This window comes from Zingiber officinale, chromosome 5B (assembly GCF_018446385.1).
Source record: "Zingiber officinale cultivar Zhangliang chromosome 5B, Zo_v1.1, whole genome shotgun sequence".
Classification (NCBI taxonomy): Eukaryota; Viridiplantae; Streptophyta; class Magnoliopsida; order Zingiberales; family Zingiberaceae; genus Zingiber; species Zingiber officinale.
Window position 1 is genome coordinate 67620474 of NC_055995.1, and position 18745 is coordinate 67639218.

General features: G+C 41.1%; 1 protein-coding gene across 1 annotated transcript in view; it reads left to right on the forward strand.

The window, feature by feature from the left end:
• LOC121986694 overlaps positions 1-16966 on the forward strand; it is a 76224-nt gene extending 59258 nt beyond the window's left edge. The window contains exons 3-7 of the mRNA XM_042540645.1: positions 13724-13935; positions 14694-14775; positions 14886-14967; positions 15848-15918; positions 16379-16966. Coding sequence (XP_042396579.1) covers positions 13724-13935; positions 14694-14775; positions 14886-14967; positions 15848-15918; positions 16379-16600 — 669 coding nt within the window. The 3' untranslated portion in view covers positions 16601-16966. The remainder of the gene's footprint in view (positions 1-13723; positions 13936-14693; positions 14776-14885; positions 14968-15847; positions 15919-16378) is intronic.
• Positions 16967-18745: the final 1779 nt, after the last annotated feature.

Genomic DNA, 18745 nt, shown 5'->3' on the forward strand with positions numbered 1-18745 from the left:
TGGTCCTAAATTAAATGATTTAAAATCATTTCAAAATTGATTTGCAAAACCTTGATGAAGCTTTTCTAGTGATAGCATTCATCATTGAACAAGTTGATACAAAGATGAGTTAACTTTGAGCTATTTCAAAGACTTTTGAACTTTGTATCAAGTTTTGAAAATGGAAGTTATTTTCGTAGAAAACTATTTTTCCCTGATAGTATATGTTATGAGGAATGTATCCTCAAAATTTCACAATTTTTGGAATTTTCTGTAATTTATTAGGGGTTTCTGAATTTCGCTGAAGGAAAATCAGAAATCAGAACCTATCAGTACCTGGATCGGTCCCTGGACCGATCCAGGGAAGGCTGGATCGGTCACTGTGACCGATCCAGAGGGATCCTGATCGGTCTGGTGACCGATCAAGGCGTGCCAACCTGCTGAATTTCGACTGTTTGTCTGAAATTGCAGCAATGGAAGTGGTGTTTTAGAGTTCTAAAGGTTTGAAACTCTCCAAGACATTGTTGGTGTAATGGTCAAGGGGGAGTTGACCTTTAGGGGGAGTTTTACCTATTAGTCAAGGGGGAGTTGACTTTTAGGGGGAGTTTTTACTCTAAAGACTTGAGTGGTATGGGATTATCACTAAGTTGATTGTTGACTTTAGTATCAAGGGGGAAATTAAGGGTTTCAATGAAAGATATGGGACTTTCATTAGAAAGAAACTCTTGGCCTTGAATCACTCCTTTTGATGTGTGTCAAAAAGGGGGAGAATGGGAGAATATCCAAAGAATGTTCAAGGAAGAACAATAGAATTTGGGGAGAATGTTCAAGGAAGAACATTGGAAAACCTAAGTTAGGTTATCAGGTTAACCTAAATTGATTATGGTTTTTGTCAAACATCAAAAAGGGGGAGATTGTTGGTGCAACCTTAGGTCAAGGTTGACCTGGTTGAGCTGACTTGAGTTGACCTGACTCGAATTGTATTTTGATGTTTGACGAGAATATGAAAGTATGTTTGACGAGAATAGAAAAGTTCTATTCTGATATTTGACGAGAATAGAAAAGTATGTTTGACGAGAATAGAAAAGTTCTATTCTGATGTTTGACGAGAATAGAAAAGTTGTATTCTGATGTTTGACAGAATACAAACTTGGGAGATTGTGGGTGCAATCTTTGGTCAAGGTTGACCAAACATCTGGTGAAAAGTCCAAGTATGGAGACTTGGCACGGAAAAGTCCAAGCAGGGAGCTTGGCACGGGAAAAGCCCAAGTATGGAGACTTAGCACGGGAAAAGTCCAAGTATGGAGACTTGGCACGGAAAAGTCCAAGCAGGGAGCTTAGCACGGGAAAAGGCCAAGTATGGAGACTTGGCACGGTAAAGTCCAAGTATGGAGACTTGGCACGGAAAAGTCCAAGCAGGGAGCTTGGCACGGGAGAAGTCCAAGTTGGAAGCTTGGCATGGGAAGTCGGAGAGAGCTCGGTAGCTCGGTAGCTCGGTAGCTCAGCAACTCGTTCTCCGGACTAGGTCAGAGAGGGCTCGGTAGCTCGTTCTCTGGACCGGATGGAGTCGGAGAGAGCTCGGTAGCTCGGTAGCTCAGTAGCTCGGTAGCTCGGCAGCTCGTTCTCCGGACTAGGTCAGAGAGGGCTCGGTAGCTCGTTCTCTGGACCGGATGGAGTCGGAGAAGGCTCGGTAGCTCGGTAGCCCGGTAGCTCGGTAGCTCGGTAGCTCGGTCTCCGGACTAGGTTAGAGAGGGCTCGGTAGCTCGTTCTCTGGACCGGATGGAGTTGGAGAGGGCTCGGTAGCTCGCTCTCTGGACGAAGTCGGAGAGAGCTCGGTAGCTCGGTAGCTCGGTAGCTCTGACTAGGTCAGAGAGGGCTCGGTAAGGTTTAGGGCTGGGAGCTCTAAACCTGGATCGGTCTGGTGACCGATCCAGTGATACGCTGGTTGACTGATCGGTCTGGTGACCGATTAGTAATCGATCAGTAGCTTTCTGTGAGAGTTACGGATCGGTCTGTAGACCGATCAGGAGAAAAAGGTCGCAGAAGAAAAAGGGCGTTGGATCGGTCTATGGACCGATCCACATCTAATCTGATCGGTCGCCACGACCGATCAGACCAGCCTCAGACCGATCAGGCTGTGGTCTGATCGGTCCAGGGGTCTGTGATCGGTCTGCTGACCGATCCATAGTTAAGTTCATTATGCATGCGCTTTCTCTGACAGTTTCTGATTTGTACTTCTTTTTGCCCATCTCTGTTTAACCTTCTGCTGTGAGTCTTTTGGAGATACAGGTTGTAGGTACCATACCAGTGCTTAGTTTCAAATTAAGCCTCATCAAAGGAATGAGACAAAGGATCTTTCCACTGCTTTCTCTGCGTCAAATACATTTGAAGCAGCAACGACTACAGGTTACAATTGGCTGTGTTTCTGGCAGTGGTCAGGCGACGATTGGCTTAACTCCTGGTGATTGGTTCGAGCTCAGTGGCACCAGTGAAGACCGTGGTTCTATTGGTGTGAGCTCAGAGAATCAGAAGAGGAAGAGAAGCGATTGGCGACGCCGTAGCTTGCAGCAGGGATTCGGTGCAGGTTGGCAACGATCCGATGCAGGCTGATCGAATGCAGAGACATAAGAAGCAGTGTATGCTGGAAAGAAAAGAGAACAAGAAAACAAGAAGCAAGTGAAAAGCTGTGTGTGTTTCGATTGAGAGCTTGCTGTGTTCTTGGACTCTGTCTTCATCATCTTCGTGGCTGTGAGCTTACTTCGATTTCCTTTGAGCCACTATGATCTGTAAGTCTTGTGCTTCATTTAAATCCTTTTGAGACTTTGTGGAGAGGTTTCTCCACCGAGAAGGAGAAATACTTAGCCGGAATCTGTCCGGGGGTTGATCTACCGAAAGATCAAGGGATCGTCCACCTTACGGACACGCCGAGGAGTAGGGGTAAGTTATCCCCGAACCTCGTACATCATTGTGTTAGTGGTGTTTTGTTTTCTTCCTTGTATTAGTTTGTTTTTGCTTATTTCCGCTGTGCTCACAAAGTTCTGGAAGAAAATTTGTGTAAGTTTGCGAAGAGGCTATTCACACCCCCCTCTCTAGCCATCCGAAGGTCCTAACACCTCCGACCTCCTAGACCAGGTTGAATCAGCTTGACCAGGGCGCGTGCCTGGGGCACCCTAAGTCTGGGTGGTCCGAGCGCCCGGAGCACAGTCAACCTTTGGTTGACTTTTCCTCCTGGTCTTTCGCTCCGGCTCTACTCATTTGGGTGATTTTGGCCATTCGAAATAGGGCTCACCCAAATCCATTTTTCAGCTTTCTTGAGTAACCTTTCGCTCCGGCTTCTCGTCCTTTGGAAATGTCACACGCTTCTTTCTCGTCTGCCAGCGTACTCTTTCGTAGCACCTTGTCCCTCGGACGCACCAAGCCCGTCGACTCTCTCTTATGTCGTCCTTCTTGCTAGTTGCATCTTTCGCTTGACTTCCTGTGCTCCTAAGTTTCTGCACACTTAGACACAAGGATATCAAAACACAACAGGACCTAACTTGACTTGGTTGATCACATCAAAACTACCACGGGGTACTTACACCTTAAGCCCTGTGGTATTGGAAAAGCCAATTGAGCTTGTTGATGGCTCACATTGATAGAACGGTGGGATTGGAAGCCCCACCGACTGGAGGACACCTCTGATTAAATTCCTCCAATCAGGCAGTGTTCCAGCCGATCGAGAGCAGGCTCAGTTAATAAAAAGGAGAGCAGGGCAGTTCACACTGGTGGGAGATCACCCATATAAAAAGCCTTCTCGAGACCCTTACTGAAGCATATTAGATGAGAAGATGTTCAATACATCATGCAAGAAGTTCACCAAGGCTCTTGTGGTAGTCATCCGGGCAGCCGTTCGTTGGCGAGGAAAATCCTATTGGTAGGTTATTTCTGGCTTACTTTATAAGCCGATGCCGCTCGAACAGTAGCAACTTACCTGTCTTACTAGAAATATCAGAACATACCACATAGACCTATAAAAGAGTTGAAGGCATCTATTGTCTCTTGCTCGTTTGATCAGTAGGGTATGGACATTGTGAGACCCTTCCTCTTGGAGACTGGACATAGGAAATTTCTTCTTGTACCTGTAGACTACTTGTCCAAATGGGTGGAGGCCGAGCCGCTCACCAAGATAATCGAACATATGGTTATTAAGTTCTTATGGAAGAACATTATATGTTGATTTGACATCCCTCACAAACTTATCTACGACAATGGAAGATAGTTTCAAAGACAGAAGCTCAGAGAGTGATGTGCCAGTTATGGTATTACACAAGCCTTCATTTCAGTAGCTTACCCCCGAAGCAATAGCCAGGCGGAAGTCACCAACAGAGAAATCCTCAGAGGACTCCGGACTCAGCTCGACCACGTTGGGGGAAGTTGGGTAGATGAACTGCTGAATGTGCTGTGGGCCTACCATGTCATGCCTAGGGAAGCTATCGCCATAACTTTGTTCCACTTAGTATACGGAGGGGAAATAATAGTGCAGGTCGAGATAGGAATTGAGTTCAATCAGATGCAGTTTTACGACGAGGAAAACCTCGAATGACGTCTTATGAAGTTAGACTTAATAGACGAAATCAGGGATAAAGCAGTCGTGCAGCTGATGACATACCGACAGAGGATAGAGTAAAACTACAACAAAAGGGTGATTCTCAGATCCTTCTAGGTCGACAACTTGATCTGGAAAAGAGTCAAACCGGTCAGCAACGTCACCAAGCTAGAGACCCCTTGGGGAGGACCGTATAAAGTAATCCAAAAGCTCAATTTGGGATTCTATTATTTACAAGACGAAATGGAAGGAACCTAGAATGGCCGTGGAGTGCAAATTATCTGTAGCCCTACTAGGCCAGGTAGTAAGTTGGTAATTGAATTCATGTAAATTATAAAAACATTTGTTCTATAAATGCAAGAGAGTTTAAATGAAAATTTGCTAACTGTCAAAGACTCACATGTCAATCGACTGTGTTATAAGCGAGTATGCTCTCGCGCCTCAAAGTTATAGCCCCCAAATTTTAGACCGGGCTTGTCCCAGACTTACGTGCCGATCGACCATGTTATAAGCGAACATGCTCTCGTGCCTCAAAGTTATAACCCCCAAATTTCAGACTGGGCCTGCCCCAGACTCTCGTGTCGGTCAGCAATGTTATAAGCGAGCATGCTCTCGTGCCTCAAAGTTATAGCCCATGGGTTTCAGACCGAGTCTGTCCCAGACTCAAGTGTCGATCAGCCCTGTTATATGTGAACATGCTCTCGCGCCTCAAAATTACAGCCCCCGAGTTTTAGACCAGGCCTATCCCAAACTCAAGTGTCGATCAACCGTGTTATAAGCAAGCATGCTCTTGCGCCTCAAAGTTATAGCCCCCGGGTTTCAGACCGGGCCTATCCTAGACTCACTTGTTGATTGACCGTGTTATAAGTGAGCATTCTTTCACCACTCAAAGTTATAGCCACCGAGTTTTAGACCAGGTATGTCCCAGACTCATGTGATAATCAGTTGTGTTATAAGCGAGCATGCTCTCGCGCCTTAAAATTATTGCCCCTCAATTTCAGAACAGGCCTGTCCCAGACTCACGTGCCAATCGGTCGTGTTATAAGTGAGCATGCTCTTGTGCCTCAAAGTTACAACCTCTCTGGTTTCAGACCAGGCTTGTCCGAGACCCACGTGCTGATTGACTGTGTTATAAGCGGGCATGCTCTCACACCTCAAAGTTATAGCCCTCGAGTTTCAGACTGGGCCTATCCCAGACTCATGTGTCGATTGACCGTATTCTAAGTGAGCATGCTCTTGCGCCTCAAAGTTATAGCCCCTCGGTTTTAGACCGGGCCTATTCCAGACTCACATGACGATTGACTGTGTTATAAGAGAGCAAAGCCCTCACGTCTAAGTATTAAATAGTCTTGACTCGTTTGAACGACTTATAATCCCCTGAGTGTCGTCCGGTCATGTTATAAGAGAGCAAAGCCCTCATGCCTAAGTGTTATAGACTCGCTCACCGCTCGACTTTGATATAAGCAAGCAAGGTACTCACACTAAGTGCTCAAGAGGCACGGGCCACTCGGCCAAACTCCACTTTCGTTCGACATATTACAAGGACAAATATAAAGACCCAAGTTTACTATGCTAAGGATAAGCTAAGAGAAAGCAATACTCCGTAACAAAGAACTTAAAAGTGTCGAACGGGCGCTCGTCGATTCATACTTATATTTTTTACCGGGTTCCTTGGGCATGTACAAGAAGTAGCCAAAAAACTTGTAGAAAAAACTAGGCGAGGTAGTCTAGCATTTCGTCGGGGAGCGATTCCGAGATCTTATCCCTCTTTATAATTTTGTTTGACAGATTGGGGGAGAGATAGTCGTCGTTCTTCAGTTACTAGAGAGTTCCATCAATACCATAGTCAAAGAGATGAAGGGTTTTGTCGATGAATATTTTGTTGAAATCTTGGGAGCGAAGATACTTTACCCGGAAAGATTTCAGCCAATCGGGCTCCTCTTCCTTGAGCTTGTTAAGTTCAGCCTTGGATGCCTCCAACCAGACCTTTAGCGCAGCCAGCTCGGCAGCTTGCTCATCGATTATTCGTTTATGCTCGTCGAGCTAAAGCTCACTCGTCGCCTACTCCACCATTTGACTAACCTGCTCGGCCGCGAGCAATGCCTCTGCCTCTTCAAGCTTCTTGGCCAAGACTCGAGCCTTCTTGTTTTTTATCTCTAGATCTTCGATAGCTCAGAGTTTCTTGGTATTGACAGAATTTATCTTTGACTTGAAGTGGTGAGCCTACTTGGTTAGCCGGTCAAGATGGAGGGCCTGGTCATGGTTCTTGTTCTTCTCCATGATGAGAGCCTACTCGGACCCCAGAAGCTGCTTGGAGCTCGTGTCTAACTCTTTTTTCCATTGGGCCACCTTGGTAGTTAGCTGTTTTACCCAAGCCCGAGAAGTGTCTGTTTGCCTAACCAACGCTCTTCATTGCTGGTTCTCATGTTCAAGGAAGGCTAGCCTCTGGCACATAGCCAGACTCTCCACCTAGAACTACAAGCAAAATGAAGCTAGTTAACATCGATCGGGAAAAGTAAAGAAAAGATTCCGCTAAACTTACCTCAGTTGATTTCTAGATAAAACCATCAGCAAGCTCCCCAAGTAGGATGGTCACCACTCGGGTCCTAGCGTTTTCCCAAATCTGCGCTAGGGACCTTGGATTGTAATTTGATGTTGGGGAAGTGTGACTCAGCGTCATCTAAACTGTGCCACTCGTCGATCAGCAGGTGGAGGATTGCCTTGACATGCCTATAACCGCTCGGATTTGAGGGCTCTAAGATGGCTGAGCCCTTGGATTTGGACATTGGGGAGGAGCGAATAATGGAAATGGGTGCTTCTGCGCTGATTTGTGGAGGTGAAAGATAGGCGATCGGTGGCGCGAGTGTTATACCAGCCGACAACAAGGACAATGAGGGGGTCCGATCGGAAGAAGGGGGAGTCAGCAGGACAACCTCTCTCTTAGGAATCGTAGAAGTGGAGGATTCCCCCAGCTTGGAAGTGTTGGTTGCTACTCGGAATATCGTACTGGTTCCCCTATACAAAAATTTTGTACAAGTCCTGAACCTTTCCTAACAACCTATTGTGTTATTTAGAAATTAAACTTGGAATCGTAAACAGAACTTAACATTATTGATTCCAAATTCAACTTATATGTTCTTAGAGGTTTAGACTTGGATCTCAAACGATGCTTAACATTATTAATCCAAATCCACCTATGTTACAAATTTGATTAAATATTTATTTCAAAGTTCGGCTTCCAGGTAAAACATGGTGAGGCACTAGACCTTTTTGGGTATGAGATCATCCACCACTGCCTAGACAAAGTCTTACAAAGAAAACCAATATTTAATCTCCTTATAGTAACCCTAGGTTCAACCATTAAGAACAATCGAATCACAAGATCGAAAAACAAAAGAAACACAAAATCGAAAACATAAATTCCATTTCCTAGATTCATTAGCCTCTTGTGTTTGGTATTTCAAGATCTAAATAAAAAGATGAACTAGTTATGATGCGGAAACTAATAACTAATTATACCTTTTATAGTTTATAGACCTCACGATCTTCTGTCGTATTCCTCTTCTTATCTCGGACGTCGTGTGGGCAACGATCTACCGAGACGAGAATCCACCCAAGCTTCCTTCTTCTTCAAGCAAGTTTCGGTCAATCAACAAACTCCTTGAGATGAAGAACTTCGGCCACCAACCAAGCTCCAAGGGATGCAAGGAAATAATGCCTCCTATCTTTTCTTCTCCAAGAAAAATCCGGCCACCAAGATCACTCCAAGAAGATGATGCCGCCGGCCACTTAAGAAGAAGAATAGGGGAAGAGGAAGAAGTGAGGGTCGGCCACCACAAGAAAGAGAGAAATAGAAGATAGATTGTTCTATGGTGAGGCACCTCTACCCTCTTTTTTATATTCCTTGGTCTTGGCAAATAAGGAAAGTTTTAATTAAAACTTCCTTAATTTCCTTGCCATTGAAAAGGAAAATTTAATTAAAAATTCCTATTATTTATTAATGGGGCCGACCCCTACAACTCTTCCAAACAAGGAAAGTTTTAAACACAAAATTAAAACTTCCTAATTTGTTTTCGGAAATTTTAAAATAAAAATTTCTCTTTTAAAAATTCCCTTCATGGTTGGTTATAAAAGAAAACTTTTATAAATTAAAATTTCTCTGTTAAAACATGTGGATGATTTACAAAAAGGAAAGTTTTCTCTAAAATTAGAATATTTCTTTTAACTACAAATAAGGAAAGATATCAAATCTTTCTCTTAATCTTTTGTAGAAAACTATAAAAGGAAAGATTTAATTTTAAAAACTCTCTTTTAAAATCATGCAGATGGTTATAAAAAAGGAAAGTTTTATCAAAAATTAAAATCTTCCTTTTAACTACAAATAAGGAAAGATATCAAACCTTTCTCTTAATCTTTTGTAGAAAACTATAAAAGGAAATATTTAAATTTTAAACTCTCTTTTAAAACCATGGCTTCCACATAAGAAAATATTTTTAAAAAATAAAATCCTTTTAATTTATTGTGGCTGGCCACCTAAGCTTGGGTTCAAGGTAGGGTCGGCCACCTCTTGAAACCAACTCACCTTGGTTTGGTCGGCCCCTTGCTTGGGCTCCAAGCTAGGCTTGGCCGGCCACCTTAAGGTGAGTAAGAAGGTGGGTATAGGTGGATATAATACTTTATAAATAAGAGGCTACGACAGGGACCGAGAGAAGGAATTGGTTTTGGTCTCCCGATGAACTTGAGCTTCCCGTGTTTGCCCCGAACACTCAACTCGAGTTCATCAATAATAACTCATTCCACTAAAGAGTTATTATTGAACTACCGCACCAATCTCATATTATTATATGGATTCCTTCTTATCATGAGTGTGTAAGTCTCCATGTATTTAAAATATCGAATGTCTACTAATTAAATGAGTTACTGACAACTCATTTAATTAATATCTAATTCCAAGAGTAGTACCACTCAACCTTATTTTCAAGTCGGACTAAGTCCACCTACAGAGTTTAACATGACAATCCTTATGAGCTCCTCTTGAGGACATTATCAACCTAGATTACTAGGGCACAATTTCATTCTATAATCAACAACACACCATATAAATAATACCATTTCCCAACTTATCGGGCCTATTGATTTATCGAAATAAATCGCACCCTTTGATAAATCAAAGAAATGAATATTAAGTATATGTGCTTATTATTATATCATGATTAAGAGCACACACTTCCATAATAACAAAGGTCTTATTTTTTTATTCAGTCAGTATAAAAAGAACTTACCTTAAATGGTCCAGTTTAATATACTCTGAGTGTACTAGTGTAATTTTATAGTCAAGATAAACTAATACCAAATTACACTACGACTATTCCAATGGTTTGTTCCTATCCATCTTAGTCGTGAGCAACTGTTTATAATTTATAAAGAACTGATAACATGATCTTCTGTGTATGACACCACACACTATGTTATCTACAATATAAATTAATTGAACAACTACACTTAGCTTATAAATGTAGATATTTGACCAATATGATTCTTATTTCTAAGTAAATGTTTATACAAAAGCTAGACTTTTAGTATACATTCCAACAGGAAGGAGGTCAGGAAGTCGTTGTTGGGGCACGGGCCTGCAAAGCCAAAGTCACTAAGTTGGAAGAGGATTCCGCTTGGTGTCGCTTAAGTCAATGGATCAATGGCTTGTCTGACATGGTCGATTCGGATGGAATGGCGATCAGCGCCATAGAGGGGCGCTCAGGCGGTAGCTCGCTAGTAGTGGTCGCTGCATTGCTGGCCGCCACCCGGCTTCCCCCTACTTCGTCGGTCGGCTCGTCGGAATGCTTGACCAGCAAAAAGTCATAGCTTTCTAGCTTGGTCATTGCTTTAGCATTGATGTCTGCATCGGTAAGCTTACACTTGCTGCTCAGCAATGCTCGGTTCATGATTTGATCTATAAAAATGAGATAGAAATCAGTTAGATTCAAAAACTACAGGAAGAAAAATAACGTACCTAGAGGGAGGGGTAGCAGCATTCGAATGAGGCTTAACCCGAACACATACAAGACGCCCTCCAAAAGTAGCATGTGTATATGATATTTCTGACTGCCAGGCTTGGAGCTGCTTGGAGGTAAGTCGACTGGCTTCGATATCTATCAGTCGGAGGGGGTTTTGACAACTCCATCTGCTAGCCAGTCGAAAAGTCTGGCCGGTCGGGGAGAAAAACAAAGAATTAATGCTATTTCCAGTACTTATTAGAGGAGTGCATTTTGTTGAAATAAATGATGGCTACTCGGGCTTGAAAAAAAAGTGCCCTGTTGGAAAACTTAGGATAGAAGAAGTAGTGAAACATGTGGGGTACAAGGGGAATACTATACAAACAGAATAAGACAACATCCCACACAATAACCTAAAGGAATTAGGCACTAATTGATGTAGTAGAATATGAAAATATCTACAAACTTTCGAAAAAAAAGATGGATGGAAAAGCATAGATCAACAAAAAATTGGTCCGTGAAAAGGGAAGAAAATTGTTTGGGGGGCATATGAGAGCGGTCGTAAGCAGAAGGAATGACGATTTGGTAATCATCAGGGAAATGATAAGTTAGTTTCATTTGATCGATCTCATCGCCATTAAATTTGGACTCGGTGGAGGTATACTATAATTCGGGGACAGCTGGGGGTGGGGAAGGGTAGACAACCATGGAACAAGGTATAGAAATTTGAAATTGGAGATCAAAAGAGAAGAAAATAGAGAGAGCTTACTAAAGAAAGATCGTCGGCGATGAAGCATGAGCAAGAAGCAAAGAAGAAGAAGGTGGAGAATGAAGATGATAGCGGTGAGAAAGAAAATTACTGGCTTTAAAAACCTTGTCTGTGGCTGCCTTGTGCCGTCTGATCCAGGATTTTGGAAAATGAGACTTAATCTGAGTCATTGATTTGGAAAAGGTAGCGGTCACATCAAATCCAAATAGTCACCTATCACATCACACATATGGCGGCAGGGAAACGTGATGCATGGTATTATATTACAGGCGACATTAAAGAGGAAGGAGAGAACATGATTACAGGGCATGACCAAGCGTGCTTTACATTAATGAGTGGGGATTTGAGCGATTTTTAAGAAATTATGGTGACGTTAACGACAATTAAAAGGAACTACATGGAGGCGAGAGATCGGGGCAGAGATCAAAATGAAGTTGGAAAATGGCCAAGTGCTGCCCTCGATAGATTTGAGCGGCACCAACCTAGGAGTATACATTGCCGATCGGAAGAATGACCAAAAGGAAGTTCAGAGTTAGCTAAAGCGCACGACAGAGCCAAGCAGCAACTAGAAACCGTTGTATAGTGAACATCATAGTCGAGCGACGGCTCTAAACTCTAACATCTCTGTTCGGAGAAAAGGCAACTTCTCGATAAATGACATGAGGGCGGGTGGAGTGAACGACACAGCCAAGTGGCGGCTATAAACCCTTGAGCAATGAATGACACAGATGAGCGACAGCTATAAACTCTTGAGCAGTGAAGATTACAACTGAGCGATGACTATAAACCCTTGAGCAATAAATATTATAGCCGAGCGGCGATTATAAACCCTTAAACAGTGAAGATTATAGCCGAGCGGCGGCTATAAATCCTTGTGCAGTAAACATAAGAGCTGAGCAATGACTATAAACCCTTATGTAGTGCACGTCATAGCCGAGCGATGACTATAAACTTCTGTGCATTGAGCATAAGAGCCGAGCGACAACTATAAACCCTTGTGCATTGATCTTCACAGTCGAGCGACGGCTATAAACTTCAGTGTATTAAGCATAATAGTCGAGCGGCGGCTCTAAACCCCAGAGCATCCGAATGGGAAGAAGAGCTTCAGAACATACTAATTGTCCAATCAGTCAGAGTTACAACATCCTTTAACTAGACTTGAGGGAAAGACTTATGATACGGTGATGAAAAAGGGCCCTACCAAAGCAAGGGCGACCGGTTGACATAGAAGTCAAAGTCAAGGAAGATAAAGAGGCGCTGTCCACAGATCAGGCAAGATTGACCATTTGGCTGAGTTATGGGTGGATGGGTGGCACACCCGAATGGACGAGCAGGGCCAAGCAGACAACATAAGGTTACGAGATAAACAGATAGTATCTCTCCTGGTCACTATCCCTGTCGAGTAGGCGACATGTCCTTTCGGGGAGGAGTCCTCCGATTATGGAAAAGCTAAGTGAATAGATATTACTCTATGCAACACAGCCGAGCGGGGTGTATCTCGATAGAGTGGCCACCGATCGACCTATAGCAGGACCCACCTACGTACCTCCTTGTACCCTTTTAGAGGTTTGTACCACTGATAACAGAGTATGTTCCTAGGCAAATAGTACAATAGAAGATTCCAGCCTGTCATATCAAGGATTTGCATGCTTGCTTAAGGAAAGGTGTTAGAGATACTTTTGGACTTTTTTTCCTAGAACGCTTGTGAAGACATGTGTTTGCTTTGAGATGCGTGCACAGAGACTACAGGGACACTATAAAAGGGGGTTCCTATGTACAGGCAAAGGGATGCACCACTTCATTATTTCACATATTTAACTACAATTTTCTACTATTCTCCACTTGTCAGAAATTGACTTGAGCGTCGGAGGACTAACACTGGGAATCCCTTTTCGGTCTGACACTAACGCCTCTTATGTTACAGGACCATTTGGAGTCTTCACTTCATCAACTTTCAAACTACATTCCTATCTTGACATTTTTTCCACTTTCATACAGGAACACACTCCTATTCTACATTCCTATTCTACACTCCTATCTCTATTGTTAATAAGTAAATAATTGAGTCGGTGATTTAGAAAAGTAAAAAAAATATTTTACTCTTAAATAGGAATTATTTTTATATTTAAAATAAGAATAACAAAATAAAATTTCTTTCAATAGTTGCCCTCACCGTGCTTCTTCAGGAGATAGCATGCTCGTAAATATGATCTTTTTTCTATTAATATTTTAGAAAAAAAAGTTGTTTCATAATATTTCTTAGTAAAATAGAATTAATATTTGTAAAAGCAATAATGATAGATTTCTGATAATTGAAGATAAAACATCGAGTTTAATTTTAATAGTGCTATGAAAATTTATTTTTTGTTGTTAACAAATTCATTTTGGCCACGATAGCAATTTAATTTATTCGGTTCTTTATTAATCTCACTCTTCTCGCTGAGAGGATGTTCTAATTACGCATCCTTGACTAGGTTTGGCGGACCAGAGGATCCCATCCCGGTTTGGGGTTCCTTTTTTATCTTTCCCCTTTTCTCCGCCTCGACTCTCGATCGTCGGCGCACTGTAAGTTCCATCGCACCTCGCCGAGTTCGTTGCTTTCGCTTCTGGTAAGACTGTTTCGTTGTAAAGTTTTTTTTTTTTTGCCTCTTTACTTCGTCTGGTGTTTTCCTTGAAATTCTTGGAAGGACCGAGTAGAATAGATTCTTTTCCATTGCCGTTTACTTCGAATCTGTAATCTCCAGTTGTATGTTGCATATTTGTTAGGGAGTTCTGGTCAATCTTCATGTCAAAAGTTTTCTTTTTGATCGAAAATTATACACAATTTTCATTATACGATTTGAATCATTTCCTCCAAGTAGTCATGAAATAAATTTGTTAAGAAATGTAGCCTTGTACTCGGATTTGGTTCTCAGTTCTCTTACTCTCTTATGTTTGATCTTTACACTAAGTGGATCAAGTTTCCAATGTTCTCTCAAAAAATGAAGATTTTTCAATTTTGCGTCATACGTGATAGTATGTGGAAGGGAAGGGAAGGGAAGGGAAGGAGTGAACTAGCCAAGGTTTCAGTCTCCTTCAACTAAATTTCCAAGCAAGGAAATCAAATCCCTCCTCTCACTTCCGCTGTATATCCTTTAGTACAAATAAGTAGTGTTAATAGTTGTTGCGTTTGGTTGAGGATTGCTGTAATTAAAATGTACTGCATGGATACACCTATTTGATTTGGTTGCAAGCTCACCTGACATTGATTCTTTGGATACTGTTAAAAAGAAGTTGGGCAGATAATGAATAGATCAAGCAGAGTAGCATTGCAAGATCTTGAGTTGAGACTTGGTCCTTCTATATTTAAAGGAGTCAATTTTATCAGGGGTTGCCCTGAAATTATACTGATTGAGGATGATGATGATGATGATGGCATTGAAATCTACCCTTCTGAGCTTCGAGATCAGGTACTGGTTAGTGATGTTTTTTTATCATGTTTTAGTTAATTGAGTCACTCTTTAGTTTATGAATGATTTCAGCTGTTTTCTGGAAATCATGTGAATGAATTTCACTCCAGTTATTTAGGTCCCCACTGTATTCAAGTCACTGGGAATCTTTAATTGGTGGAGAGGATTTGGAGCTTCGTCTTGGAATTGGAGGTAAGTAAACTGGTTGGGCTGCTAGTTTTTTTTTTACTCATGTTTAGTTGTCAACTGACACGCTCATCCAGAATAGTGAATTAGACCTTTGAATCTATTTGCTCATTTAGTGAATTGTCTATTGTCGATGTTTAATGCTATTTCATTTTAAAAACATGAGGAAGGCTATGCTAAAAAATTTGTGGGAATCTGTGCTGTGCTAGCATGTTATGTTACCAAATAATCCAAGACAAGTTCTTACACTTTTAGGTATAGCTCTTATTGATGCTCATTCTAAATTGATCACATATACATCACACTTACTTGTAATAGTTCCTTAAGTATATCTGATGCAGTTTTTAGTTTGCAAAGTTGAAGAAGTCAATAAAATGAAGATTTAGAGCTTTCTTGGAGCTTCTTAAAAGTTAAAACCATCATAGAGAAAGAAAGAGCACAATGGAGAAGACAAAAGGAATTCAAATTTAGGGGAATTGGAATATGTACATAATGGACAGGTTGGAGGTCCACTACATTATTTTCCCCATTTTTTTTTGAACTTTCATCCAATGAACACAAATTCCTTGCCCTCCAAACCGTACGTCTAAGAATTAAAATCATGGAGCTCTGTTATTGAATTAATGGAGGTTTTATCTGAACTAGTGCTTCCATTCTCGCTAAACACTAATATACAGGTACTTTTTCTTAGTTTCTAGTTGAAAGGGATATCTATATTTGACACTAGATATCACACACCAGCTTGTTGTATGCTGATAAAATGAATCTTCTATCATATGCAGGATACATCATGAGTTCATGCTTCTTACTTTCATTCTTTCTCTGTAACTTTAATTTTATTTTACTACATGTAGCATATCTTCATGTTTCATTAATTTTCCAACAGCTTATGGAGATTTGAACTCTAATAGATGGGACACCAAAGTCGAAAACCCAAATGCACAGAAATCCAGGAAGGTATATGTTTTATAACGACTGAACTTTTTTTAAGAGTTAACACGTCATAGGAAGGCTAAGCAATGTATATTTTTATATGTTAATAAAATAGCTTCAAGGAAAATATTCCTTTTACCCATGTAGTTGCTCTTAGATTGGTTGTGGTCACAAACTAACTGATTGTTTACGGTTATGCCAATACTCAAGTATGCCACTTAAATACCCAGCAGCTTCTTTGACCAGGCTTGCAAGTAGAATCATATGATGTAAATAGTTTTTGGATTCTTGTTGGATATTGGACCCCAGGAATCCTTGTGTACTAGGTCTGATTTACGATTACTAACAACCCATCTATATAATTGATGTGGTTTCAAATATGTTACTGGAAGGTGCACTATGGTTTCTTTTACTGCGGTTTCATTCCCGAGTAAGTAAAAGCAAGCCATTCAGTTAGCTGCTCTGATATTGTTTAGGATGACAGGCATTAAGCAGCCAATACCCATTTGGTAACGAAGAGGTAAAGTTGCGATGTTCTATATGCATGGACACAATGAAGGAGGAGACATCCACCACTTGTGGCCACATTTTTTGCAACAGTTGCATCACCAATGCCATTCACGTGCAGCGGAAATGCCCAACCTGCCGGCTGAGTCTCTCTATGAGCAATATTCACCGAATATACCTCCCAGGAGCAAGTTCTTAACAAAGACCGAGTGGATTACTTAACATCTCAATTGAGCGTACCGCTTTGGATCACTTTGAGACTTCTTCTATGAGCTAGCTCCTTAGACGATTTTGACCATCTTCATTGGCCCCGTAGAAGGGCTTTGTGCATGATGGATTGGAAGCTGTAACGTGAGAGTAATTGTGTATGTTTTGTGAATGAGAAGGCGTTAGGCGAGTTGTGGTTTGTTTGAACTCGACTGTAATAAGAACCTTGATCACTGATTGATCTTATCCTTGAAAGAGCCTTGAACTGGATTGTTGAACGTTCTAAACTGTATGTAATGAGCCAAGCTTGATGAGATTGACTGTTGGAGGCACTGTTCTATTATATGGTGTCAGATCCTATGCCATGTGTAAGTCTGAAGGAACTTTTAGTTCATGACCAGTGCAATTATATTTTGATCAAGCACCTTTTAGCTTACATAGTACGATGCATTATCAAGATTTTAGTTTAGATAATTGTTACTTTCTTAGACCAGGTCACTCGTTGACCTGACCAAGTGTTCTACTGATTCCACCAGACATGAAACAACTTCGTAATTCTCGATTCGGTGTCGAACTTGGGACTTTCAGAAACTGTGATCGCTTTATGTAGGTAGCTCTTAAAAGTACATGGTGAGTGAAAGAAAGGGTGTTAGACTACTTGGTAGTACTTAGAACATGGGGTTTGGCCCTGCTGGTCATTTTGACTCATGGTCATGCTAGCTCTAAATAACCTAGTGCGAGGCTTAACCTGAGCTTGGACCCTTGGCTTAGGCCTCCCTGACCATATTATTTTTTCTAAAAATATTTTTTCTATTTTTTTAAATAATAAAACATTAATATTTTTTTAAAAAAAAGTAATAAAGTGTATCAAAAATTATAAATTAATAGTATTTTTGTGAAATATAATTAATAAATTTTAATTGGACTAGAAATAATAACGAATCGAGTTTGACCTAAATACTCTACTCAATTAGGTGTTAGTCGATGTCGAGCTACATCATAGGTCATCGAGGGGTGTTAATTAGTCATAGCAATGGGGCATAATGCGAGTTCAATATAATGGTAGTTCTACAACATTCTTATCACACCATGTTGTAGAACTATCAAATCGTAGCTGCTACAACATGGTGTGATCAGCATGTTATGATCAAAACTAGTTGAATTATCATTTTATTATTCAAAATTAACATTGTAATATATCATTTTATAGAATTAAATGACGTCTAGTGCATCAACGCCCCACATAAACTATACGTCTCATGCATATCGTAAGAAAATACAATGGAAAAATAACATCCCCCAATTTAAGTCTTTCATAAAAGCACTAGAACCAAATGATAGGTAGTTGAAATTGCTAAGTAGAAGATCATTTGTCTGGGCGCTAGACATACAACATATTGTAAACATTATAGGCCTTGTACAAAATATGTTTAACAATTGAGACTATGATGCTAAGTGTTTTATCTTTCAAAATCAGAAGGTTAGATTTATAAGAAAAGATGTTGCATTGATTCTAGGACTTCCAGATCATGGCGATAAAGTTCATTTATATTTGGATGTTAGCTCTACCCCACTCTACCTTTAACATTTCATGGATCTGGAGTGTTTAAAGAAGTAGAGAACAAGTTGATCAACATCAGCAAACAACCAGAACCATCTCCCGAATATGATACTTTGTTTTGTCAACTTGTTCTTATATATTTTTTTATGTGTTTTATTTACTACTACTAGTAGTATATCTAGATTATCAGAAAAATACTACTTGATTGTGTAGATAACTTTAAAAATATAAGTAGATATAATTGGTGTAAGGTTGTATATGACTATATGACCCCACAATTGGAGGTCATAGGTGTTAGGATCCTTCGTACGCGGCTAGAGAGGGGGGGGGTGTGAATAGCCGACCCTAAATCGTCGTTTCTTCCTACAATTTGGGTTAGTGCAGCGGAAACTAAATGCAGAAAGAAAACAGGAGAAGAAATCAAACCTCTACGCAAGGATGTAACGAGGTTCGGAGATGAAACTCCTACTCCTCGGCGTGTCCGTAAGGTGGACGAAGCCTATCAATCCGTCGGTGGATGAGTCCCCGGAAAACCGGCTAAATCAAACTCCTTGTGGGTGGAGAAACCTCGCCACA